This window comes from Zootoca vivipara, chromosome 5 (genome assembly GCF_963506605.1).
Source record: "Zootoca vivipara chromosome 5, rZooViv1.1, whole genome shotgun sequence".
Taxonomy (NCBI): domain Eukaryota; kingdom Metazoa; phylum Chordata; class Lepidosauria; order Squamata; family Lacertidae; genus Zootoca; species Zootoca vivipara.
The window spans coordinates 19,308,523-19,336,086 of NC_083280.1; the positions used below are offsets into that span (position 1 = coordinate 19,308,523).

The 27,564-nt window shown below is 44.6% G+C and overlaps 1 protein-coding gene across 1 annotated transcript; it reads right to left on the reverse strand.

Annotated features, from left to right (window-relative positions):
* Positions 1 to 703: 703 nt before the first annotated feature.
* On the reverse strand, positions 704 to 27,564 carry OTOL1 (otolin 1). Its single transcript, XM_060274218.1, has 6 exons — positions 26,955 to 27,564; positions 23,221 to 23,535; positions 6,770 to 7,147; positions 3,901 to 3,990; positions 2,969 to 3,040; positions 704 to 1,602 (listed from the first exon to the last, which is right to left on the reverse strand). Exons 1-6 carry the CDS (start codon positions 27,562 to 27,564, stop codon positions 704 to 706), a joined length of 2,364 nt encoding a protein of 787 aa, XP_060130201.1.

Genomic DNA, 27,564 nt, shown 5'->3' on the forward strand with positions numbered 1-27,564 from the left:
ATGAACTTCCATGTGCATTGGTATCTGAAGAAGTGTGCATGTACACAAAAGCTCAAACCAATGACAAAGTTAGTTGTCATTAGCTAAAAATTAGCTAAAAATTAAAACATGAACTCCTTTTGGAGGTTTTTTCCAGCACAACCTCCCACAACCTGGTGTTTTCTGGATGTTGTTGGACCACAACTCCTGTTGTCCCTGACTGTTGGCTGTGCCCAAACTTTTTTCAAAGAGGGCCAGATTTGATCAAGTGAACATGTGCGAGGGCCGACCAAAGTTGTTGACCTTTCTTTAGGATTGAAGTTGTTGAGCTTTTTTTAGGATTTTACCCCAGGACATATACTGCCATGGGGGCCGGATTGAATTAACCGGCAGGCCGGATTAGGCCCCCCAAAACAGACTTTGGACTTGCCTGGATTAAGGGAACCGCAGGCCAAAACATCTGGAGAACATCAGGGGAACTAGCTGAACCAGACCACTGCCAAAAATAAAACTTTTATTACAATTTATTATGCAACAATAAAATTTTACTCTGAAATAGATTCTAAGTTCTTTAGTGCAATACAATTAATAAACATGCCTTTTTAAAAGAAATATAAATATGTGGATTGCGGACTATGATATGGATTATAAAATATGCTTTTTTAAAATAAACAAGAGAGAAAGGGGGGATTCTTGGTGATGCATTCAAATCCAGATGCCATACTTATAGTAAGGTGTCAAGCATTTCATCAGGATATAAGAGGAAACCAGAAAATATGCTGTCATCTTCAGCACTAACATAAACCCCGTTCCAGTCTCGCGTGACCTCAAGCCAAACTTGATCCCCTATGTTTAATTTCAGAATGGTTAGGAAGGAAGCCTGGTCTATCTCTTGCCCATACAAGGTCTCCCGAGACCTGACCATCTTCCTGTTTTGGCACACAATGCTGATGCGGGCAGGCCGCCCTCGGATGGTCATGTGGTAGGAGAAGATATAAGCCCCAGCGATGGTGCAATTAAATTTCCCCGTTGAGGGATTGTAATCTTCCTGGTCATTGTACAGAATCTTGTCAAACTTAATAGGTGTGTTAGGAGGTGGGAAAGGCTTGGACAGGCCAACACTGAAAGCTGATCTGGGGGGGCTTGAGACCTCGCCCTTTGACCCCTTCGGACCTTTGGCGCCTTTCTTCCCAGGTGGTCCCCTGATTCCTTTGAAGCCGGCCGCTCCTTTCACCCCTGGGGGTCCCATTATCCCAATTGGCCCTGGGTCACCTTTGTCCCCCCTAAAACCTTGGTCGCCTTTTTCTCCCTTCTGCCCATCCATCCCATGGATACCCTCGACCCCCATGTCTCCTTTGACACCTTTGTCCCCTTTGGGCCCAATCTCCCCCCGTTCTCCCCTATCGCCCTTATCTCCAGGATCTCCACAGTAGCCCTTTTCCCCAAGCTCCCCCTTTTCTCCCTTCTCCCCATTTTCCCCATCGATCCCTGGCAATCCCAGCTCCCCTTTATCTCCCTTCTCTCCTTTGGTGCCGTTCTCACACAGTTCGCCCTTATTGCCCTTTTGCCCCTTGGCGCCGGGCAGGCCATAGTTTCCTTTGTCTCCTTTGAATCCCATTTCACCTAGAAATAGTAAAGACACAAATATAGGGTCACGGGGTCAAGTAAACCACAAGGTTTAATTTGCATTTCAATTTTAATTTTAAATGTTGCATTTAATCTTGTTTTTACCGTGTTTCTCTGAAAATAAGACACTGTCTTATATTTATTTTTCCTCAAAAAAAAACCACTATGGCTTATTTTCAGGGGATGTCTTATTTTTTCCCTCCTCCTCCTCCTCCTGCCGTGGCCGGCATTGCTGCTGCACCTATCACTATGTCTTATTTTCGGGGTATGGCTTATATTCCTTGAATGCTTAAAAATCCTGCTACGGCTTATTTTATGGCTACGTCTTATTTTTGGAGAAACAGGGTAAGTTCCATCTTAAGCTAGTGTTTTATATCTAGTGTTAGCTGCCCTGAGCCCAATTTTGGCTGCAGAGGGTGGGGTATAAATAAAATATTATTAAAATATTATTATTATTATTATTATTATTATTATTATTATTATTATTATTAGACATTGTGGCCTAGTTCATGAATTAACCCACAGGCTAATTTCCTGCAGGCCTCCTCCCTGCTCAGCATGGCTGGTTGGCCTAAATAAATGCTGAGGAGCAATCCCAATGGGAACGCTCTGTGAATAGCAAGGGCCTATAGCTCAGTGGCAGAGCATCTTATTTGCATGCAGGAGGTTCCAGATTCAATCCCTGGCATCTCTAGGTAGGCCTGGGAATGTCCTCTATCTACTACCACCCTGGAGAGCCACTGTCACTCACTGTGGACAATAGTGAGCTAGATGGACCAATCGTCTGACTCGGTATATGGCAGCTATCCAACATTTATCAGCAGGTTGGTGAGGGAGAGGAACGCGTGGTGAGATTGGGACTGGGAGCAGCTGAGGACCACTATAGTTCTTAGCTGTTCCAAGGAGAAGTCGGCTCGCAGCACCCCCTCCAAATACCTCACACATCTCCCAGAACATGATGCAGGGCTTCACAGGTGTGTGATTACCTGGTTTCCCTGGCCCCTCCTATCACAAAAGAGGATACTGTTCTTTGCAAAGGTCCATTAGGCGTAGAACTGTACATGTGAAGCAGGGGCACTGACTTGCCCCCCACACACACACACACACATATATGGGGTGGTGGTGTCACATGACATGCCCCAGCCCCAGTCAGTCACCCATTCATCCACCTCCCACCCCAGTACTCAGCACTGATCCGCTATAAGCAGTATACAATCTGTGCTGAGCATTAACATGGGACAGCTGGGCATATGGTGACAACTTGTGGCCATTGGAAGAGACTGGGTTCAAAGAGAGTGTAAAAGTTTTATGCTTTATGAACAGCTCTATCTCTCCAACTCTCATCAAATTTAATGTGGCATACCTTGTTCTCCTGTCTTGCCTGGAAATCCCGGGATTCCATTTGCTCCTTGGGCTCCATGTTCTCCTTTATCTCCTGTGACATTTTTACAATAGTATGTTCTGTTATTGGTGTTCTTTGCAATGCCCCTACATGTCAAATGACTTATATACACCACATTTCATCTCTTGCCTTTGACTTACAATGAGGGCACGTCTCGTTCCAAATAAACATAGTAAGTGCAAATAAACATTTTAGGTTGCATTCCATGAATTCAATTGTTCGTCGGGTAATTATGACCTGTGAAAGAAGGTTTCCTGATACAAAGATGGTCAAACAAATAGAATAAATTCTGCTGGAATCATAGAATTGTAGAGTTTGATCCAAGGGTCATCTGGTCCAACCCCCTGCAATGCAGGAATTGCAGCTACTCTAATCCCTGACAGTTGGCCATCCAACCTTGGTTGGTTGGTTGGTTGGTTGGTTAATTGCTTGACTGGCTGGCCTCGTCTCGCTCAATCACACCCGCCACCTCCTCCTCAGAGTGCGCAACGAAGAGCATTCCCTGCCTCCTGAGAAAGGCGCAAGCTGAGGGGGAGGATGTGCTATTTTTTCTTCTTTTGAAATTTTGCACCCCTAATAGTTTTGCACCCAAAGCATCCAGCCCTTTGGGGTGGGGGGGACCCATGCTATGCCACTGTCTATGATTGTAAGTTGTTTTAGACCCTTTTTTTAACACTGTGGGTTGTAGCCCAGTCTGGAACCTGAGGGTGAAGGGCAAGATGATGCTGATGATGCTAACCCTATTGGAGGTCAGAAGCTGAAAAAAGAGGTTCAAGCCTGAAAATGTGAAAGATGTTGTGTTTCCTTCATTTTGCGCTCCGAAGACATTCCTGTGCAAAACTACTGTAATCCCCATTCATTTTTCAAACAGTTCACTTCATCAGTGTCCATACCTTTGTCTCCTTTGAATCCTCTCGCACCTTGTAGTCCAGGACTTCCTGGTAGACCCTGAAGTCCTTTTTCTCCCGCCTCTCCTTTCAGACCTATTTACAGAGAGGACATTTGAAAAATCTGCTGCAGGCAAAACAAAAAGTCTTGTAGCATCTTGAGGGCTAACCACTTCAATATCTCGTGAGACTTATGCCGTGACACAGTTTGTTGGTCTCGAAAGTTCCACAAGATGTTGTGTTGCTTTTGCTTTTGCTGTAACAAAGCAACAGGCCCTGGAAGCAAGTTGCATGACCACAAAAGTTTTCCAACAAGGCATTGATATAGTCTCCTTTACACTGCATCTAGTTTCACAGACACTAAATAAGAATGAAGATTACTCATTGATGTTGTTGTTATCAAACTAGCAGACTTTTGAAATCCTAAGAGAGATGCATAGGTCATTAGCCATGGAAGCTAAATCATAGAATCATAGAGTTGGAAGAGACCACAAGGGCCATCCAGTCCAACCCCCTGCCAAGCAGGAAACACCATCAAAGCATTCCTGACAGATGGCTGTCAAGCCTCCACTTAAAGACCTCCAAAGAAGAAGACTCCACCACACTCCTGGGCAGCAAATTCCACTGTCAAACAGCTCTTACTGTCAGGAAGTTCTTCCTAATGTTTAGGTGGAATCTTTTTTCTTGTACAGTAGCTTGAATCCATTGCTCTGTGTCCGCTTCTCTGGAGCAGCAGAAAACAACCTTTCACCCTCTTCTATATGACATCCTTTTATATATTTGAACATGGCTATCATATCACCCCTTCACCTAAACATGTCCAGCTCCCTAAGCCGTTCCTCATAAGGCATCATTTCCAGGCCTTTGACCATTTTGGTTGCCCTCGTCTGGACACGTTCCAGCTTGTCAGTATCCTTCTTGAACTGTGGTGCCCAGAACTGGACACAGTATTCCAGGAATGCTGGAATGCTCAAAGGTTACAGAGGGGCCTGAAGAAGGGGAGTTTTGTGCTAGTCACCTTAGTTACTTAGGTACTGTTTTAGGGAGACAACTTAACTCTGCTGCATCTTTAGCCCTGCCACACACAGCAGCCAGGATGAAAGGGTGGGCAAGCAGATCACTGCACTGGCATGGAGCTGGTGCAGTGATCAGGCCTCCTGCCATCATGTGATGGCAGCCAGATTGGTTCAGGATCCAATAGATTCCAAGTTGGCTCAATACCCACCTCCATACCCCAGAATGCCCACATGCAGTGGGCAAAAGGAGTAGCTCTGTGTCATGGACTGGCCAGATGCAGAGGAATGGTGGAAGGCACCAGCTAGGGAACCCCAAGGGGGGAAAGGCTCGGAGCCCAGGGAATGGTGGTGTTCAGAGGGAGACAAGGGAGAGGACTGGGAGGAGGAGGAGGTGTTGGAAGCTGCAGAGCTAACAGGGTAAAATGAGCAGGAAGAGCCTCTGGCAGAGAGAAGTCCAGAAGCAGAAGCAGGAGAGGAAGGAGGCCAAGAGGCAAAGATGTGTCAGGTTGGTGAAGAAGCCATGGTATCTCCTCCTCCTGCTGCGACAAGCTCTCCTCCCCTCACCCCCCCCCCTCAGATTGCTTGGGAAAACCTGGGAAAGGAGGAGACTTGGGCAGCTGTGGGAAGGCGGGGACTTTCAGTCTCCACAACTGCCTCATAGGGGCAAGATCAACCGAGAAGAGTTGCTGTGCCCATTAGACCTGGTACTCCTGAGCGAACCTTGCTTCTTCTAATAAAGAGTTAACTTCACTTATTCCATGTGATTTACTGCTGACACACTGCTCCAGTGACACTGGCACCCCAAAGCGAGTTTCGAATGCTCTCCCAGAAAGTTTCAGGGGTGATTTGGTTAAAATTGAAGAGCAGGGCTTAAGGATTTCACCAAGCTGCTCTTTTTTTTTACTCACCAGCTCCCAAATAATTTAAGAACTGTTTCAGCAGCAGTATACTTTTCCACCAGATGCGTGAGACAAACAGATCCTGTGTTGCCTTTTTAAAATCTATATTTTCATATATTCTAGCTTTACCTTGATCATGGCACCGCATGCTCTGGTTATCTCCCGCTTGGACTACTGCAATGCACTCTACGTGGGGCTACCTTTGAAGGTGACCCGGAAACTGCAATCAATCCAGAATGCGGCAGCTAGACTGGTGACTGGGAGTGGCTGCCGGGACCACATAACACCGGTCCTGAGAGATCTACATTGGCTCCCAGTACGTTTCCGAGCACAATTCAAAGTGTTGGTGCTGACCTTTAAAGCCCTAAATGGCCTCGGTCCTGTATACCTGGAGGAGCGTCTCCACCCCCACCATTCAGCCCGGACACTGAGATCTAGTACCGAGGGCCTTCTGGCGGTTCCCTCATTGCGAGAAGTGAGGTTACAGGGAACCAGACAGAGGGCCTTCTCGGTAGTGGCACCCATCCTGTGGAACGCCCTCCCAGCAGATGTCAAGGCAATAAGTAACTATTTTACCTTTAGAAGACAACTGAAGGCGGCCTTGTTTAGGGTAGTTTTTAATGTTTAATGCTGTACTGTTTTAATATTCGGTTGGAAGCCGCCCAGAGTGGCTGGGGAAACCCGGCCAGATGAGCGGGGTATATATAATAAATTATTATTATTATTATTATTATTATTATTATTATTATTATTATTATTATTAATTATTATCTCTCTTTCCACAAGTGCTTGACTTGTGGTTAAATAAAATGTTTGCATCTATTTCTCTCTCTCTCTCTCTCTCTCTCTCTCACACACACACACACACACACACACACACACCTTGCTTATTTCAGCCTGGAAATGTGAATGGCAAAAGGCCATCGTAAATCACTCAGTCATGCATTTGCCTTCCCATACCTGGCAATCCTCGCTCTCCGGGTTCGCCCTTCTCCCCTGGGGTGGCAGCACAGCAATCACAGCAGTTAAAGAAGAAGTCGGATGAGTCGAGGGTGAAGTTTTCAAAAGGGAAGAGAGTGGTGGCTGTTCGGAAGGCGTAGTTTGGAGTGGACAGCTCCATGGTGGAGTCGCTTGTCTCTGCTGGTTCAGTGAAATGGTTGTCTTCAGTGGGTGAAGCATCGGAAGCACCAAGGCCGTCAGCGTCTTCCATGCCAGCCACTTTTATCTTCGTGAACTTGGGCGATGGGGTACTTTTGCCCTCTGTGCTCAGTTTAGCAACAGTGGTTACCACTGCCAAGACAGCACACCACCAGTGCATGTTCCACATGCCTGCAGCTGCTGGAAAAGATTGATGCAACAGTCACACCTTCAGAGTATTCCTACTATTTCTACCACTACTAGTAAATATATATATATTACCTACCCTTCACCAGCAGGTCCCAGGGAGGGTTACAACAATTCAGAATTAAATGCAGTTACAACACATTACAGTCGCAGTAGGAGTAGGATGAGTCCTGGAAAGACATGTCTCAGGTGCCAAAGGCTTGGGTTTTCAGCATCTGCTGAAAGCTGCATAGCAAAGAAGCCAGAACCATCTTTCCAAGAAGGCAATTCCACAATTTAGGGGCTATCACAGATAATGCCCTCTCCTTGGCCACCGCCATCCCCATTTCTGAGGAAGATAGAAGCACCAAGAAGAGGAAAGTTCTGCTGATCTTAACATCTAGGGGGGTCCATAGGGATTTGGGTGACAGACTGTCAAATATTTGGGGACTAAGTCATTTAGATCTTCAAACGCTAATGTATTTTGCTGAAATAGCAAGGGCTTCTACCTTGTATATTGCTGAAATAGCAAGCTAGTGCACAGTTAACGTTGCCTCCAGGTTCGCCACCTTGCACCAAAAGATAGCAAGGCCTGACTCTTAAAGCACTGTAGGTCTATCTCAACTAATTAAACATTTCTTTACCCTATATGCTTCCTTATGCACAGCCTTTCTTTATCTCTAATAACATTGGCCCACACCAAAGCACACTCCACTCAGTTACCCAGGCTCTGCTCTTTCCTACCCAAGATAAGAAAACTCTTCCAATAACTAATTAATCGCATGAGTACAAACTATCAAATACGCAGGACTGTTGGCTTCAGGAGTCGGGCCTGTTTCAGCATTATTTTCATTACAGAGCCCCAATTATGTTCTCCATAATAACTACGTCCTTTTTATCAGAACAGCCCGATCTCTGTGATCAGTTGTATCTCTTAGGTCAGGGCTTGGCCAGCTGTCCATATATTTTTTTCCTTTGACCTATAAACAAGATGGCCAGAACAATCCCAAACTCCAGCTTCTGCTGGACTGGAGGGTACTGGATTGCGTACAAGTGTCCCTCTGCCCACCTCTTCTGTCTGAGTCCTCCTTCCCCTGGCCATGGCCAATGGAATGAAGCAATTATTACTTTCCTTGTGAGGAGCTTCCCCTTCCACCCTCCAAATGTAAGGGTGGATGGAGAGGTAGGTGTGTCATGGTGAGATCCCCACTTGTGACAGTCAGAGGGCCCTGAAATGATGTATTACTGAGGGAGAGAGGGGGAAGGACTGAACCAGGCTTGCATCTGTTGGATCCTGAGTTGGTCTGACTGCTCTTGCAAGGCACCATTGGGTCCGATCACGGAAAAGGATGATTTGTGTGCATATACTGGTAGGCGCATAGGCTCCCCATATATTCAGAAGTCACAGGAAGTTCATACAGTGGTACCTCGGTTTATGAACACAATTGGTTCTGGAAGTCTGTTCATAAACTGAAGCGTTCATAAACTGAAGCGAACTTTCCCATTGAAAGTAATGGAAAGTGGATTAATCCGTTCCAAACGGGTCCGCGGAGTACTCAACCTGAAGCGTACTTGACCCGAAGCATGGGTGTAATTGGTTCCGGAAGTCTGTTCATAAACTGAAGCGTTCATAAACTGAAGCGAACTTTCCCATTGAAAGTAATGGAAAGTGAATTGATCCGTTCCAGATGGGTCCGCGGTGTTCGTAAACCGAAAATTCGTAAACCGAGGTGTTCATAAACTGAGGTTCCACTGTAATTACACAGGAAGCCTTCCATAGGGAGGGGGAGAAATCCAGGTCCCAGTTAAAGACAATTTGATCAAGCTGAACTGAAATGCAATGCAGTTCTCCAGCCAGTGTTTACAAAAGTTGATGCAGAAATGTGGTGAACTTAATTTGAGATTGGGAAAATGAGAAATAGAGGGAACTGAAAATGACAGATCCTTCCATCTCTAGTGTTTAGTTAGAAATTTTCTTCAGAGTCAGTCTAAGGGGGGAGAGACTTGACACGTGGGGAGAGACTTGAACAGCCTCAGCAAAGCCCTGTTGCGCCTCTGGCTCATGAGGAAACCCTCTCCAGAGCCCAAAGGGGACATCCTCTACAGTCTCCAGAGAAGGTCTCTTCACAAGCTAGATGTGCAGCTCGGCTTTGCGGAAGCTTGTCAACCTCCCAGCTTATAGCTGGTGTGTGGGGAAACCCACACACCCAGGGCCGTCTTAAGCATATATGGAGCCCTGGCGCCGTGGCGCGAAGATCCCTCCGGTGCCCCCCCTGGCAGCCCGGCGCCCTGGCAAATTGCGCCACCCAGCCTTGCCTTAGGGCCGGCCCTGGGGAAAACGTGCCTCAGCTGATCAATTCCCCTTGCTGCTCCGGCTCACAGGAGCTAGAGAGACGGGGGTACTTCTTAAGCTGCTCAACTGAGGCACAGAAACCTCTCTCCATGCCTCAGCAGAGCAGCCTCAACAAGCCTCACAGACTCTCTTTGGGGTGGGTCTTCTGAGGAAGCTGTGTTCTGACACCTTTTTCTCTAGAAAAAAGAAAAAGCACTGATTATACTTGTTTGGTATAAGTACCTCTTTGTCCTATACAAATAGCTACATTTTTAGCTATTCTCCTTTTTAAAAAAAACTGTGTGAAAAAGCCTTTAATACCTGCTATCTATTGCATATTGTATGGCTGATTCATTTATACCAAGAACCAGAGAATTCCATTCATATGTTTAAGGAAGAGGGCCTTCTCGGTAGTGGCACCCGCCCCATCAGACATCAAGGAAATAAACAACCATGGTATCTAACTTTTAGAAGTCATCTGAAGGCAACCCTGTTTAGGGAAGTTTTTAATGTTTTATGTTTTATCGTGTTCTTAATATTCTGTTGGGAGCCGCCCAGAGTGGCTGGGGAAACCCAGCCAGATTGGGGGGGGGGGGTATTATTATTATTATTATTATTATTATTATTATTATTATTATTCTGAGGGAGAAGTATCACATGGAGGAGGAGAGGGGAGTTGTGTTTGGAGAAAAAGCACTCATCTTTCCGGTGAGGAAATGGGTATAATTTCAGAGAAACCCTTAAAAACATGAGACTACAAACTCACTATGCGAGGAGATTATTGCCTTGGGCTGCATTTTCCTGACATTTCCCTAACTGTTTAATTTCTGCATTAGGTTTGCGCTTTCACATGACAAAAAGCCACTTCCAGAAATACAGCAAAATATAGAACGTGTTTAGCACTCATTTCCAGGGGTGGGGAGGGTTGGAGTTGGCAAATAACATGGAAGTGAGAGATAAATTTGTGTTATGCCGCAGTATCCCTAGTGAACCCGCCTCCACTGGGTGGGTGGGTGGAGCCTAGAGGTGTGATCCCACCACAGTCCGCACATTCCACACAGGCTGCAACATTCTCCATGGAACTCCAGTATCTGTCACCTGAGAATTCCTTGGATCTCTGGATCTCTTGCAACAACAGACCACCTTGTTGTGCTGTTTTACATCCAGTCTGCAGCTGTGGAAATTTCAAATCGGAAATGTATCAAGAAACCCATGGATTTTATGAAGAAGACCGAGCATGAGATCCCATCCTTGCAGCACACCCGCCGATACAATATTATTTATTTATTTATTTATTTATTTATTTATTTATTTATTTACTTATTTATTATTTATACCCCGCCCATCTGGCTGGGTTTACCCAGCCACTCTGGGCGGCTTCCAACAGAAATATTAAAATACACTAATTTCTTAAAGATTAAAAGCTTCCCTAAACAGGGTTCCCTTCAGATGTCTTCTAAAAGTTAGATACAGTAGTTGTTTATTTCCTTGATATTGACTACTCCAACGCTCTTTTAATATTTCAGGAAGACAGTCGCCTTTGTTAGAAGTCTGTCAGTTCAGAATTCCAGGAGACTTTTTAGAAGAGGACAGAAAGAACACGACCAAGTATCCAGCTCAATTAACTTTTCTCCACTGCGACATTACTAATACCAACTTTAATAAAACTTGAAAAAAAACATCTGGTGCATAAGGTTGAGTGAGCAAGAAGCCGAAGAACATTCAGAGTAGCTCATTCAGAGGACAGCACAGATGAATCCCTATCAGAGATAATTCCATAATGATGATCAAGTCAAGCATAATTACACACGTTGAAAGGTTTTAATAGGAAGGAATAAATGGAAGCAAAATTAGGCACTTTTTACTCAGTGCATTAGGAAGGTGCAGTCATCTTTGGACCATATCGGATTCTCCATTTTCATAAAAATTTCACATAAATTACTTATTATGGACATCTTTGGTTCAGGACGGGTGTTGAGAAGCCTAAAAAAGAACCCAGCACATTGTTTCACAGTTTCCCTATCTATAAAAAAAATATACTTTTTTCAGGGAGTGCGGTTCCCCTCAGTTCAAAAACATGCAATGCACAATATGTGGTTTCATAAAGTCCATTCAAATATAACATTATGAGGAGGCAGCCCCAATAGCTATTGGGGGGGAATGTGTGCAGTGTTGTGTGTATTCCCTCCCCCACGAGCTGTAATTCACACACACCCAAGGATGGGGGGGAGTTGAAATTTTGTGCCATAACAGAAAATGACAACCACTATTTAAACAATGACAGGAGAAAATTAATAATGGGATCCTCTGAAAAATTCAGGGCTACTTGCTGTTGTGAAAAATCTTGAATTTTGTTTTCCTTCCGTGTTCACGAAGAAAGTCATTGAGATTCTAGAACCTGTAGATAAGGTCTCACAAGCCCAAGAAACGTGACAGGGGGACTTTTTTTGTATTGATGTTGCCATGATACAAAATTCATTTGAATTTTTGAGAAAGAAGCTCCACACTAGTTTTTAAATTGTTGATCGTAGCATAAATTATTTTGCTCGCATTACACCTTCTGGTACCCCCTGGGTCACCTGTATCATAAGCATCCTTTTTTCTTATGAAGCAAAAAAAATGGGTCATTTAATTCCTGGTGTTCATACTAAATTTCTGTGAACTTGACCCTTACATGGCCCGTCATGTAAGTTAACTCCCTCTCTCCATGTAAGTAGTAGTAGTAGTATTCAGAATTGGAAAAATGGGATTATAAACTATCCTGAGGTTGAGTACTTCCTCCCAAGCCTAGCCTCATGTGGACCTTCCTACCAGAATCAGTGTATGTGACCGTATGTGAATACGAAGCTGTAGAAATGTACTTTTTTATTATTAACTCAATGGTACAAGTAACCAAATTCAGGGGGGTTTAAAAGAACAAAATCAGAAGATTATCCAGACTATTTCTCCTGAAGTTTCTGTCAGACCTTACAGCAAATGGGATTTGCTGTCATCATGTGCGAGCAGAAGTCCGGCCTGCTTACTTCATGGAGCCCTTTGTCTCCAATGCGGCGAGAGGGCTTTTGTGCCAACAAGCTGATAATAAGGCACACATCTGCAAAGCCCCAGCTTCAGAGTCAGCCAAGAGCCAAACAACAAAAAGGCTGTTTTTCACGATGTTGGCAACAGGTTGAGGGAAGAAGGTTATGTGGTCACTTCCCTTTTCAGGAGAAGCCCTGGTATGTTCTGCTCTGAGCAGCTGAGGACAATCCGCCCCATTGTATGAACCCCTGTAACTCGAACAATTAGCAAGGTAATGGCCTGTGAGGTTTGCTGAAGCAGAACATCACTTTAAACGCTCAGGGAGGAAAGTTTGGAAAGGCCCGTGGCTATCAAATGCTACACCCCGCAAACAGAAGAAAAGGGTGGTAACAGTGGCAATGCCGAGATTATCAAAGAAAAGAGAGGAAGCTTGGAAGCCCCTGAATAGCTGCTTCTTTCATGGAGACGGCACAGAAATGCAGCCGAGAAACATATAGAATATCTGCAAAGTCAGGCCTGACCCAAGTGCCAAGGAGAACCTTCCCTTTTAGGCATTTTAACCTAAATGTTTTAGGACCTTCTGCTCCCCCTCCCCCTTGCTCACACACTACCAAAGGGTATTTCAAATACAGCATAAGACGAAATTTTCAGACTTTTTATTAAGGCAGCCATTGTTTGGGGGTTCTTTTTTAAAGAGCGTTGTGCACTTTTAAAACATCTCCCAAAATTTGCCACTGGAGATAGCTGCCTCATGACAGAAGTTCTGTGTTATGTCTGGACAGGAAATGCCAACATGTGTCAGAGCCCCAGGGCAGCGGTGGAGGAAGCTGCCCTATAGCTGGGAGGCAGGCGGTGGGCGGACCATTTGGGCAGTGCGGAGCCTGCGTCTCTCCCAGTGAGTGAGCCCGGCATTTTGTGTCCCCCCCTCAGTCGTGACACCCAGGGTGGCCCGCCCCCACGGCCCCCCATCCTCCACCCCTGCCCCAGGGTTGCATGAGCAGTCTCTAATCTAAGATTCTGTCTTTATCTATGTTTTCTTGTATAGGTCAAATGTTTATGTATGGTTCTGTTGTGCGATTTATGTTCATATGTTTCTGTTTGGCTACAACCCGTATTTGGTTGCCTTATAGATAAATCTGAATTATTCCCAGAGTCTCCATCCCTAACCTACCTCTTACTTTCATTGATTGTGCAGGAACATCTCTTGGGGGCTTCTAAGTGTGTTCTGCTGAACATATTTTGAAGCCTCCCAATGACTGGGAACTCTGTGTTGCCAATGTTTCTGATCCTGGAGAGATTTTTAAGTGTGCTCAGCCAAACACACTTAGAAGCCCCAGTCAGAACTCCGACTCCCATGATCCTTAGCCAGGGGGTCCAGTTGTTGGGTAGGATGGGAGTTGTAGTTCAATAACATCTGGAGGGCTGGGGTGGTGGTGAGGGAATTTAGTCACTAAATATGACAAAATCAAGATCAAACCTAATGTCTTCTTCCCCTTATAATAGGACATTGACCCCCCCCCCAATTATTCATTAGTCCTTGTGGTATCAACAAGGCCCCATTGTATAAATATGAGTGGCACATCTAATCATCTCGTCAACTTCCCATGGACACCCACATTCTGGGAACAGAATGATGAATTATATGGGGGTTTGATCTGATCTGGTAGGGCTCATCCATATCCAGTCTGCATCCACATCTCCCAGTCCAGAAAAGGAATTTACGTGAATCAGTTCTTTATTAAATCGGGCTGACTAATTCATCCACCCGGAGTAGCCGTGTATAGTCAAATATCCTATGGAATTTTATATTTACACACACACACACACACACACACTCATCCAAACCCTCTGAGGTTTACCTAGAATATAAACTTTTTCATTAAAAAAGAATACTAATAAGATCAACCATAAAAAAGAAGTTAACCTAAAATATATCAGAATGCAAGTTTTTACAAAACATCTGTATATGCGAATAAAGCTGCATGTAAAAATTGGAGGTGTGGCAGGACTGTAGACTTCATCATCGCATGTAAGTCCAATTTAATAATGTAGCTTAAGGTACTTGCAGTTTATTTTTAACACTAAGACTGCAATCCTAACCCCACTTACGCAGGAGTAAAACCCATTAAATCCTGAGTAGCTATGGTTAGGATTGCACCATAAGACTTACTTGGAAGTCCTACTGAGCAAAGTTGCCCTGGCTGACTTACTAAAAAAAACCCTTTTTTTTTTTCTTTTTTCCCCTTCGCTTCCTTCACCTTGGTATATCCAAGTGGGACCAGGGAAGATTCCTGTTTGAAGATTCCTGCGGAGCTGCTGCCAGTCAATGCCTCAATATAAGGCAGTTTCCTTACAGTGTCTTTGTAATATTTTCTTCATACAGCAATACTTCAGCAGGCCCTGGAGAGCTGCTGCCAGTCAGTGTAGACAACACTGGCCTAGGTGAACCAATGCTCTGACATGGCATTAAGCATCTTCCTATGTTCCTAGTCCATTGATACCTGGGTAGAATCTATTCTACTTATTTTTTCATTGTATATTTATCTGGGTACCATTTGATGTAAGAAACTAATCAGCTGCCTTGAAGACCCTGTATTTCATAGAAGGTCCTTCCATATAAACATTTCTTTTTGCCAAAATATCCAAATATATTTAGTTACACTTAATTTAAGTTCAGTATTATTCTTCCCCTCCCCCACTCAGCTTTAATATGTAGTAGTAGTAGTAGTAGTAGTAGTAGTAGTAAAGGTAAAGGTAAAGGGACCCCTGACCATTAGGTCCAGTCGTGACCGACTCTGGGGTTGCACGCTCATCTCGCATTATTGGCCGAAGGAGCCGGCGTATAGCTTCCAGGTCATGTGGCCAGCATGACAAAGCCACTTCTGGCGAACCAGAGCAGCACACGGAAACGCCGTTTACCTTCCCGCTGTAGCGGTTCCTATTCATCTACTTGCATTTTGACGTGCTTTCGAACTGCTAGGTTGGCAGGAGCTGGGACCGAGCAACGGGAGCTCACCCCGTCACAGGGATTCGAACAGCCAACCTTCTGATCAGCAAGCCCTAGGCTAGGCTCAGGGGTTTAACCCACAGCGCCACCTGATTACTCTCCAATAAAGCAAAACCTTAAGAAAATGTTTGCTTGCTCTAGTTCTTTCTCCTTCGCTCTCAGAACCTCCATCTTGAACTTTGCTCCAGGAAAAAATATTCGTCCTTGTTTCATACGTAATTGGTTTCATGAATCAAACTCTACTGACAGCGACAGTTGAAGCCCAAAACATTTGTTGTAAAAAGCCCTCCTTCGAAAGAATGAAACATTTTGTTATTTATCTCCTACCTTATGAATATTCCTCTAATCGGGACTTCTCACCCTGCATAGTCCATCGAAGGAGCCAATCTTATTCTCTGGTAGGTTGCGATCTATTTTATTTCTTTAATTGCTTTAATCATAGCCAATGAGAGGATGCGGTAGACAGGGAAGAACGATGATTGGCGACTTCTCTAGAAAGTCAACAGCATGACACTGAAACTGGAGTAAATGCAAATTCGATGCCAACTGCAGGTCAGGAGTCAGTTTTTCAGCTGGTTCTTTGTTCTTTGGGCACTTGCTACTTACCTTTAGAGACAATGGAGTTTTCCTCTAATTGCTACCTTGAAAGCAGTTGCTAGTAACTAGATGGTGTGTGTGTGTGTCAATTTATAAAGTTATTTACAGCATATGATGTGTCTACCTTCATAACAATGCTAAAAAGTAGCCTCTGTTATAAACCTCTCACAGATAGACAGCTGAGGCACCCAAGACAGCAACTTGTCAAGTCCTTTGTGCTGTGGAATGAGTCCACCTTCACTGCAAAATGCTGTAAAGTCACTTCCGTTATAGTCATCTTGCATACCCCCCCCAACATTTTGGGAGGGCATTTCGGGGAATCCCTACCATCCCACTGACCCCCATTCCTCGCCCCCCCTCCCTGACACCGTCTTTGGGGCCTTCACTCTGGCGCAATCAGCATGGGAGCAAAATCAGGAGATTCGGGATGGGGAACAGAAGCCCAGGCGGCTTCTGCCAACCCGTGATGTCCCAGGTAAATTGGGACACTTAAGGGGTCTGAGACCAGCCCACGTTTATCATCCTCACTGATAGCATTAACCTGCTTAAGGCACTTGCATTCTATTTGCTTTTGTTCCATTTCAGCTTCCAAATAAGGGTAATGGTAGAAATATAGTCTTGTCGATTTTCTCTCATCAGCTGATTTGGGAGCAAAACAGGTTGTCAACTCCAGTGTCTGCAGGGGGTGTAGACATGCAATAACATCATTGTTGCTACACTCCGAGCTAAACACACATTTGCTGGCGCAGTAAGTTTTAGGACTAGGCTATTAATCATCATAGCCTCATACCCTGCGTGGCTTGTCAGAAATATGTGGGATTGGTGGCCTTCCATTGGCACCCACTTAGAAACTCCTGACCCAGAGCTCCTGAGGTCAAGATTTATGGGGGGAAGTGGAAAGCCGATCAGATTCCAGGCCTCTTCAGAGCAAAATGCCTCACTCCTGTCTTGTCTTTGTCAGCGAGAGTGTCTGCTAGGCTGCTTAACTGATGGTTAAACAAATCTTCACCTGTGCACAAGAACGCTGGGCATCATGAGAGTGACATGCTCAACGGAGAAAGGGAAAGATGCAGCACACAAGCCAAAATATAAATGTATTTACCGTATTTAAAACATTTATAAACCACTTTTTTTTTCAAGTGGCGTATTACATAAGATCAGTAAAACAGCAATATAAAAGCAAGGATTCAATGAATTAATATGGATTTTTTTTATTTTTTAAAAAAACAGGGCTCAATATTATGGGTCACAGGATTTATTTATTGTATTTGTAAAGGTAAAGGTAAAGGGACCCCTGACCATTAGGTCCAGTCGTGACCAACTCTGGGGTTGCGTGCTCATCTCGAGGGAGCCGGCATACAGCTTCCAGGTCATGTGGCCAGCATGACAAAGCCGCTTCTGGCGAACGAGAGCAGCACACGGAAATGCTGTTTACCTTCCCGCTGTAGCGGTCCCTATTTATCTACTTGCACTTTGACGTGCTTTTGAACTGCTAGGTTGGCAGGAGCTGGGAGTGAGCAACGGGAGCTCACCCCGTCGCAGGGATTCGAACCGCCGACCTTCTGATCGGCAAGCCCTAGGCTCTGTGGTTTAACCACAGGGCCACCTTTTTGTCCAAGGAGCTCGATATGGCATATATAGTTGCCCCCCTCCTCATTTAATGCCCACAACAACCCTATGAGGTACGGTAGGTTAGGCTGAGAGGCAGTGACTGGCCCAACATCACCCAGTGACCTTCATGGCCAAGGGAGGTTTGAACCCCCATCTTCCAGGTTCTAGTCCACTGATGCCCTAACCACAATACCACACTGGCTCTCAAGGAAAGACTAGGCAAAAAAGGTGTCTACAAGACACCTGAAGCAACTGGTGGCTGCTGCTGCTTCATGCATAGGAGAGGGAAGAACATTCCCTAGTACAGGGTCAATAGCAGGAAATACCCATTTGGGGGCTGTTGCCTTGTGATATTCTGTAGCTACCACAAGTGGAATTTCCCCAGGTGATTAAGTGATCTTATAGGTCTATATAGAGGCAGGTGGCCCTGAGCGGTTCAGGGTTCTATATGTTAACTGTTAAATCATGTGTCTGTTTGTTTTTAAAACTTCCCATTTAGGACTTCCAGAAGCAAAGCATGGCTAAATATTATGAGGCAGTGTATGCCCATCTCCTCTGCATCCATATCTATCCTGTCACTTCTTGTGTAATACTGCATTTTTGTTTCATTTCCCCCCAAACTAGCTTCAATCTGAATTCAGAAAAAAGAAGGACCTAGCTGGTGGGTAATATTTGCACAGCCTGAACAACCAGCTTTTAGGACGAAGTCTAAGCTCCTGCCACAATGAACTGCTGTTGATGCATGGGCAAGAATCTCCCTTTAATGTCTATAGAATTTAAAGTGTTTCTAATTACACTCTATTGTAAGTAGCAATAAACAGTATGAAACCAATAAAGTGCATATTGCCTTTCATTTATTGTTCAGGGTGATAAATCTACTGCATTACGAGAGGGGTGAATCTTTTTTCTTTTTTCTTTTTTTGCTAATAGCTTTGCATCCAAAAATTGGAAAGAAAATGAAATATAATAGCAGATGCAAAAATTGCAATGTTGTTACAAAAGGGCAATTTGCGCTTGCAATTTGGAAGGAAATTGCTTGCTTGGGTTCAATCGATTGCATCTTAATTATGATGCACACACTTTGAATCTAAAAGTTTAAATTTTACTTGTGCATCACCAAAGTTACCCACTGCTTTGAAGAACAACATCTCGATTTCATTCCTCATCCATTCCTTGGCTGGCATCATTTTTCTAAAAAATATCGTTTATCCGAATTACTTTATGGTGTGAATATCTAAAAGAAGGGGATGTCTATAATTATGTCCAGCCCTGGAAAACTATGAAGTGCAATCTATTTTAAATAGTAGATCAAGCTGCTGATATGCTTCTTTTTCCTCCACCCTTTTTTTCATTTAAAGTAAGAAAGTTCAGGACAGTATCACATTCAACTCCCCTTTTTCAAACGACTAACTTTTGCCTGCAATAGTCAAAATGCTTTGCTCCCTTGATCTTAATGAAAGCTGCCTGAAAAGACTGCTGAAGGAATCACTGAATCTGGCTTTTAAAAAAAAAATAAGCAGTCTTATTATAAGTAATTGTAAATTTAAATTAAGTCTGTTGCAGCTGGATTTCTTATGGACAATGCCAACCCTGAATGTATTGGATTTGTGACCATTATGCTCATTTGCCTTCAGTAGCAGTAAAGCTCTGCTGGATGAAATATTAATTGCCTCTGGTCTATTTTTGGGGAATCCTGGAATGTGTTTAATTTTTTTACTCTGCTGACTATACATTGGAATCTGCTCTGGATCAATATGAGTAGAATTCATGTCACCATCAGCCCCAGGCAACATGGCCCGTGGTCAGAGATGATGGAAACTGTAGTCCAAAACAGCTGGATAGCTCAGTTGGTTAGAGCATGGTGCAGATAACGCCGAGGTTGCAGGCGTGATCCACGTAAGGGATCCATGTTCCTGCATTGCAGGGGGTTGGACTAGATGATGCTCAGGGTATCTTCCAACTCTATGATTTTATGATGCTATGATCTGGAGGGCATCGCATTAGCTACCTGAAGCTGGAGATGAGAGCAGAGAGTGTGGAGTCAGCAAGGGAATGAAGACAGGGACAGCAGGCTAAGAAAATGGGGATAAGAGAGTTGGGACTTGAGAAAGCAGGGACCCAAGAAAGTGCTCCGGGAAAGTCAGCTGAGTACAGGAAAGGCAAGCTAGGAATGGCCTCACCCTCCCACTCGGCCACAAACTATGGTCATCTTTCAGTAGGTCAAGTTATGCTTTCCAGGCCAGGTAAGGAATTAATTGGTCTGTAGGAGCAGTGCAAGAAACACAAGGATCCCAGCAGAAACTTTTGGAGTCATCGTTCCAGGTGTCTCTGTTAGAAGATCAGCCGTTTTTGACTAGTTAGAGGAGCTGTGTAATGTGGGGTCCATGAAGAAGATGGCAGCTCTGGGGAATATCACTGCATGACAAAGAACTGAAGCACGTACTCAATGAGTCTAGACTCGAGCAAAGTAAACTCAGGAGTCAAAGGCTGAAACAGCTCATGCTCCGAATTCCAGTTTATTATTTTTAAGCCATCAACTTATATAGATCAAACCATCCACATAACACAAAATAAGTAAATCATTTTGCACAAAGGTACGACAAAGACACCGCAGTTCTGATAAAAAGGGGCAAAGTCATGACGCTTCACTAAAATTTTATTTCCTAAAGAAAGGAATCAATTACCAAAAAGGGAGAGTTAATGCTTGAGACTTTTCACCCTCCACGACCATCACAAATGATCGATGACAGATAAATACCTCCAGGTAGGGCTGGGGAAAACTCCTCTGAGAACCACTTGAAAGTCACTGTGGACAATCCTGAGCTATGTGGACCAATGATCTGGCTCTCTATAAGGCAGCTTCATAAGAAGATATAAGTGGAAGGGGGTGAATGTTCAGTAATTCAGGACAGGGTGCACAACATTGCAATGCAATCCTATGCATATCTACTCAGACTTAAGCCACATTGCATTCAGTGTGGTTTGCTCCCAGGCAAGTGTGTGCAAGACAGGGTGGCAACAGTTTTGAGGCCAGTGGGGACATTTAGAATTTTGAGAAAGTGCCCTGAGCACCAGTCACAAAATGGCTGCCACAGCATGACACAAAATGGCTGCCAAATATTAAAGAGCTGGAAAGGAGACAGGGCCACAAAAAAGTGCAGGCATGCTCCCCCATCAGCCATACCCATCAAAGGGAAAATGGCAACTACATCAGCGACCACAGCACTTGCTCACCGAGGCACCCGTGAGCACCACATTGGTGAATTCTGAGATGGTGACAGATCTAAAATCTTCTAGTGGACTTCATCCTTGAGTGAGGATTTGAACCTGGGTCTCCCCAGCTCTATAAATGAATTTACTTTATTCGGTCACAGACCAGCATAAGCAAAACATCTAAATAAACAGCATAACAGCATGAATCTAAACAAATAATTATTAAATAAATGGGAGCAAGAACCAACCGTAGATTAAAACATATACATAGAATATTTGATTAAGCATAAATAATGGGTGAATTAAAACTTATAAGAAGAATGAAAAAGACCAGTTAAAACAGCTATATGGGGTGGGGCTTCAATGATACAGATCTAACAATATGGGCTTTCATTTTAGGACAGATTTGTAGCATAGACCATCCTTCAACGAGTATTTATCATGGCAGCGCAGAATCTGGCGACTGAATATGTGACTTCTGGGCTTCCATCCTGTAGTAATAGGGAGTTTTTGTGTTGTTCTGAATGCCCTGGGAATTTGTATAGGATGGGCTGGATAAACCTGACCCAAATGTCTATATAATACTGGCCAGGGGCGTACCCAGGATCAAAACTAGGGGGGGGTGGGCAAGAGAGGGGAAGTGAGAGGGAAGGAGGGAGGGAGGGAGGGAGGGAGGGAGGGAAGAGAGAGAAGGAAGGAAGGAAGGAAGGAAGGAAGGAAGGAAGGAAGGAAGGAAGGGATGAGAGAGAGAGAGAGAGAGAGAGAGAGAAGGGAGGGAGGGAAAGAGAGAGAAGGGAGGGAGGGAGGGAGGGAGAGAGAGAGAGAGAGAGGAAAAGGAAGAAAGAAAGAGGGGGGAAGGAAGGATGGAAGGGGGCGAAAACAGCCCGATTTCCATAACCCACAGCGACTTTCCCCTTTCAGTTTTCGGAGGGAAAAAGTGCAGGTTATGGTCCATAAAATATGGTAATTTTTTCTGGGGGGGGCAGCTGAGCTGCCCCCCCCTGCCCCTCGCTGGGTACGCCCATGATACTGGCAATGAAGAAGGGCATGCTCCATTGTTTCCTGCTGCCCAGAGCCACATGGGCATTTCCTCTCCTCATAAGGTATCTTCCTATAACGGCCTTCCTGAATTGCTGAAGGGAGGGCCTGGAAAATAGAAGTCAAGTATCTTCTATTTTCACTAATTAGAAATTTAATGGTCAAGGAAGCAAGGCCACTCAGAAGGAAGGCTAGTCTCAGCCAGTAATTAAGAGTGGCTGTCCCCAGCTCTAATCCAAGCAATTAACAAGGATACCACACTGACTCTCATTGATGAAATGCTGCTTCAGAACAATAATAAAAATAACAAAATTAAAACACAGTAATTTTAGAACTAACAATACGCCACTGTCAGAGCAAGAGTGAAGAAGTTTAACCTTAAAATTACCCTTTAGGAACAGTTTAATCAAATAGCATGAGAGCTAGAAACCTAGTGCAAAATCTCACAAGTCTATTAGAGCTTCTGGTTTTAGGCCTCTAGAAAGTTCTGCATGTGCTAATCTAATGATAAAGCTGGAAGAACTGGCCACCGCTGTTCTATAGCTTAGTACGCTAGCAATAAATCTGAAACTGTGAAATTGAGAAAAATGTGAAAATAATAGGCATGCTATAAATTAGAGTGTGATCCAAGACACAAAGCTGTCAGGTGTTGGGTGCTTATTCCCAACCCTATATGTAATCCTGCTTAATTTCATCAGTCAGGGTATAACAGAAACCCTGAAAATACAGAATCAGTGGTTTCATCAGCCACCAGCCCGTTTTGAGAGCCAATCAGAATCTGAAGCCAAATCTCATCATCTTCAGAGAGCTGAACCAGCATCGATCCAGAGACCTGGCAAACGCTCTGCGGAGGCTGCCTTACGCTCGACACCTGCATAACTCGTTCACCGTTGTGGAAGAGCGCCGCCCTCAGCGCCTTGCCAGAAACACTCAGGTGATAACTGAAAGAATAGACCCCTCCAGTGTTGGCAGTAAATATGCCTGATTCCGCATGATATGCTTCATTTTCATTCAGGAAAACCTTTTCAAATCTCACTGGGGATCCTGGCAATGGGAAGCTTCTCCTCTTCTGAAGGCCAGCTGAAAAGGCTACAGGTTCAACCGATCTGCAGTCCCCCTTCTGGCCCTTTTCGCCTCTTCGGCCTGGAAGTCCAGTTAGCCCTTCTCTCCCAGGGGCACCGACTGTTCCCTGCATCCCTGCATCTCCTTTTAAACCAGGAGCGCCTTGAATTCCCGGTGGCCCTCCTGGTCCTGTCTCCCCCTTCTCACCTGCTATGCCTCTTTCTCCTTTCTCCCCAGGATCACCTTTCTGTCCAGTGTCCCCTTTTGGACCTGGTTCTCCATGTTCCCCTGTGTCTCCCTTTGGCCCCGGAATTCCTATGGGGCCAGGGCTCCCAACCTCGCCTTTGTCACCTCTTGGAAAAGAAAAATCTGTAGAGCCACCATATTGTTCTGCCTGATGAGGGGACACTGGTCTACCTACAGCGGCCCTGGATCTGGAATCCCCCCTTTCCGCTGTTCTGTCTTGTCTGACGTCGACCAAAGACCGCAGTTCTCCTCTTCTCCTGGCAAGTCTCAGCACATCTGGAAGGAAACAGGAGCAGATCTTTATCCATTGTCATATAAACTGAGAAAAATTCCCAATCGAAACATACAGCAAAATTGTACTAAGCTCAAGTATAAACAGTAACATGCTTTCACACACAGGACCAAACTAATCTTGACTAGCATCACTGCAGGTCCTCATTCATGTTCCAGTTTCACCTCTGTAAAACATGCAGCTATAGAGGAAGTGGAAGTGGAAGTGGAAGTGCTTTGTATGCAGAAGGTCTCAGACTCAATCCTTGCATCCTTCCTTTAAAAATTCTGGGGAATGTCACTGCATCAGAACCTGTGAAGCTATTGCCACTTCAGAGTAGACAGATCTGGACTTGATGGACAAATGGTATTGCATGGTGCAAGGCAACTGTCTGTGTTACATGGGGGCAAGAAACAGACTACAGTGGTACCTCGGTTTATGAACACAATTGGTTCCGGAAGTCTGTTCATAAACTGAAGCGTTCATAAACTGAAGCGAACTTTCCCATTGAAAGTAATGGAAAGTGGATTAATCCATTCCAGACGGTCCGCGGAGTAACCGTTCATAAACTGAAGCGAACTTTCCCATTGAAAGTAATGGAAAGTGGATTAATCCGTTCCAGACGGGTCCGCGAAGTACTTAAACTGAAGCGTTCATAAACTGAAACATGGGTGTAATTGGTTCCGGAAGTCTGTTCATAAACTGAAGCGTTCATAAACTGAAGCGAACTTTCCCATTAAAAGTAATGGAAAGTGAATTAATCCGTTCCAGATGGGTCCACGGCGTTCATAAACCGAAAATTCATAAACCGAGGTGTTCATAAACTGAGGTTCCACTGTACAGATCTATTAACTGTACTATAGACTTCCCAGTTGGGTTGGTCCTGCACTTGCAGCCTAATGCAGCAAAGTGAAGCTCTTTGATTACACTGGCACTATTCGAGGAGAAGCAACAACAAATAGTACTGCTACATTGCTATATAACTAAAATGTCATAATCCAGCCCTTAACTGAACAATTTCTGCCCAATGTGTTCTGCCTTCACCAGCCTATGAGTAACCCTTACATATTGCTTTGTGATGGGTGCTTAAATCTAACACCCAAAAGGTCCAAGATACAGTTTCGAATTTTACAGTTAAATGTATGCATGAAAAGATGGTATGAGCATCATGGCAACTACTGTATCATCATACTTTGGGTCAATGACTGTAACCATAGGAGTCCCTGAGATCATATTTAAAGAATCATTAAAATGTACTCATTTATATGATACTCTGGTGTGTCTTCAAATGAGCCATTACAGCTCCGTGTGGTGAATTATGCACCCCTCTAGAAAGGATTGTGCTTTTCTCAATTACTGCACAGGAGGTGCCGAACACATTCATATTCCACACTGAACTGAGCACCACCAACACTTCTGAAACACAATTGTTAATGCCAGGACATGAATCCCCTGACATTTTTGCATGAGGCTGAAACCATCTTTGAATATATCTTGTGCTGCTTGTGTTAATGGTAGGGATGCAATACAATTAAGAACATTTTAATTGATTAATCATTAGGTTAAGTTGCCTACACTATAGGTCTAACCAATAGTTCTGATTTTGTATCATCTTAAAAGATGCAATCTCTCCTGGGTAAGGGAAGGGGATTTGCTTAAATGAAGCTTGCAGTCTGCAGTTTTATAAGCATTTCCAAAAAGGTGTACTGGTTTGATAATATATTAAGAGTTTTTTAAGCAATTAGTCTGGTGGATTAATCAATTAACCACCACAGCCACAGTTAATAGCATTCATGGAGAAGCAAAAAAAAAGCATTTGCAAGCCTCATGAACATTCTGCCCAGTGTAGATCAAAGAGCTGCTTTAAGCTACATGTGGGAAGCTTAAACCCCCACCATGCTTTACTACGGTAGCTGGGCTGTAGCTCAGTGGAAGAACTCAGGCATTGCATGCACAAGGTCCCAGTTTCAATCCCCAGCGTCTCCAAGTAGGGCTAGGAAACACTCTTGGTTCAAAACCCTGCAGAGCCTACTGAGCTGGATAGACCAATGGTCTGACTCAGGTCCCATCTGCACAATACATTTAAAATAGTATCCTGTCCCTTTAAAGAACTCCCTGAATCCTGGGGAGTGTAGTTTGTTAAGGATGTTGAGAGTTCTTGGGAGACCCCTATTCTCTTCCACTCACAGAGCTCCGATTCTCAGAGTGGTATAACAAGCAATGATCCTTCCCAGGGACGTCTGGGAATTGGAGCTCTGTGAAGGGAATTGGGGCTTCTTAACAACTCTTAGCACCCTTAATAAACTACAGCTCCCAGGATTCTTTGGGAGGGGGGAAACGTCATGACTGTTTAAAGTGGTAAGATACTGTTTTAAATGAAAAGCACAAATGGGGCCTTCGTCTGCAGATCCAGAATGCTTTTCTGATGAGAAGCCATGATGTCTTCAGAACCAGTCATTTTTAGTCTGTTAGTCTGTTGTTTATCCCAATAGTTTTCCAACTTTCTACTTCCCAGGAACTCTTCCCACATCAACATTAGTCAAGAATCGCTTGCATGTTTGCCGCGGAGACCCTGTGGGTTGCAGAGGAGTCTGGGAAATGTTGTAGGCTACACATAACATAGATACAAAGTGCATGAAGAACATCGGCCACTCCTGGTCATTATTGCTCTGCATATACCCAGGGCTTTTTTGCAGCCGGAACTCTCTGGAACTCAGTTCTGGCACCTCTCGGGTGGGCGCCATTGCCATTCTAAGCGAACAAGGGAGGTGTTCATGGTGAGTTCCGGCACCTCTTTGTCTAGAAAAAAATAGCACTGCCCCAAACTGCTGCAGCTGAACATTTTGTAGTACCATCAGTAGTGGAGGGCAAGCTTTCTTGCACAGGATCTTGGCAGTTGTTACTGAGGTCCCTATTGAGGAAGCCTTGCTAAGATTACAAGGAGCCCTGGGATTTCCCAGAACACTATTTGAAAACCACTCATTTATCTCAGTCACCTCACGCTGTAGTTGCATCTGCCCAAGTCACGCTGCTTCATTGCAGGTGCATCATGGGTTCAGCAGAGTCTTGGGGCTTATTATAAAATTGCAGATGGTCTGCTACCAAATACTACCGGATTATGAGAAGGAGCACTTGGGGTGTTGTGGGTCAGGCAGCTCTGCTGGCGTTTGGTGCTCTGCACACCGGCAAGTTTGTTTGCGAGCCGCGAGGGACACAATTTGTCCATTTACCCGCTGCCGAGTATCTCTTTACTTCATTGCACAGAGCATTTGGATTTGGGGGGGATTTTCAGTATGATACTGATCCGGTTGTTTTTAATTAGAAAATAAATGAATGGCGTTCAGTTTTTTTTATTAAAAAAAAGGAAAGAAAGAAAGAAAGAAAAAGATTTTGGCAACCTGGAGGCATTAAGCGATACAATTACCCGCATTCTCTTTTTCACCTTGGTCTCTCTTTTGTCCTTCGGCTCCTGGAATTTTACAGAAGCAGCGTCGCTCAGTATCGGTGCTGTTTCCCTTTGGTGCATTTGAGAAGGCAGGATCTAAGCGGTCGCCAATTGCAAGGCCTTTGTTAGTTGCAGAAAATGGAACCAGATGGGTAGTACGGTTTTCCTCCCTGGAAACACCCATAGCCGGGGAGGTATGCCCTGTGTTTGGAGCACTGAACAATTCCAGTGCCACCTGTTGTCTGGATCCAATGGCACTGGTGGTGGTGGTGGTGGCCCCTGGTTCCAGAAGGTTCTTCTTGCTTCCCGCTCCACCCACCCCATTAAAGTAAGAGGTTGCCGCAGATGTCACGGCGATCTGGGAACTCGCTCGACTCCCACCATCTGTGATCGGATCAATTACATTGGTCTCTGGGTCCTGATCAGGGGGAACAGTGGAGGCTTGTTTAGGGTCTTCAGTTTCAGTGGCACCGCTGAGTGACTCCATTGTGAAGAGAGGGTAGGGAGAAAAGCTGACGATGGCTGTTGTCCTCGCGGGACTCCAGAGGGCGCTGGAGAGCAGAGCTTGGATCAGGAGTACGGGAATCAT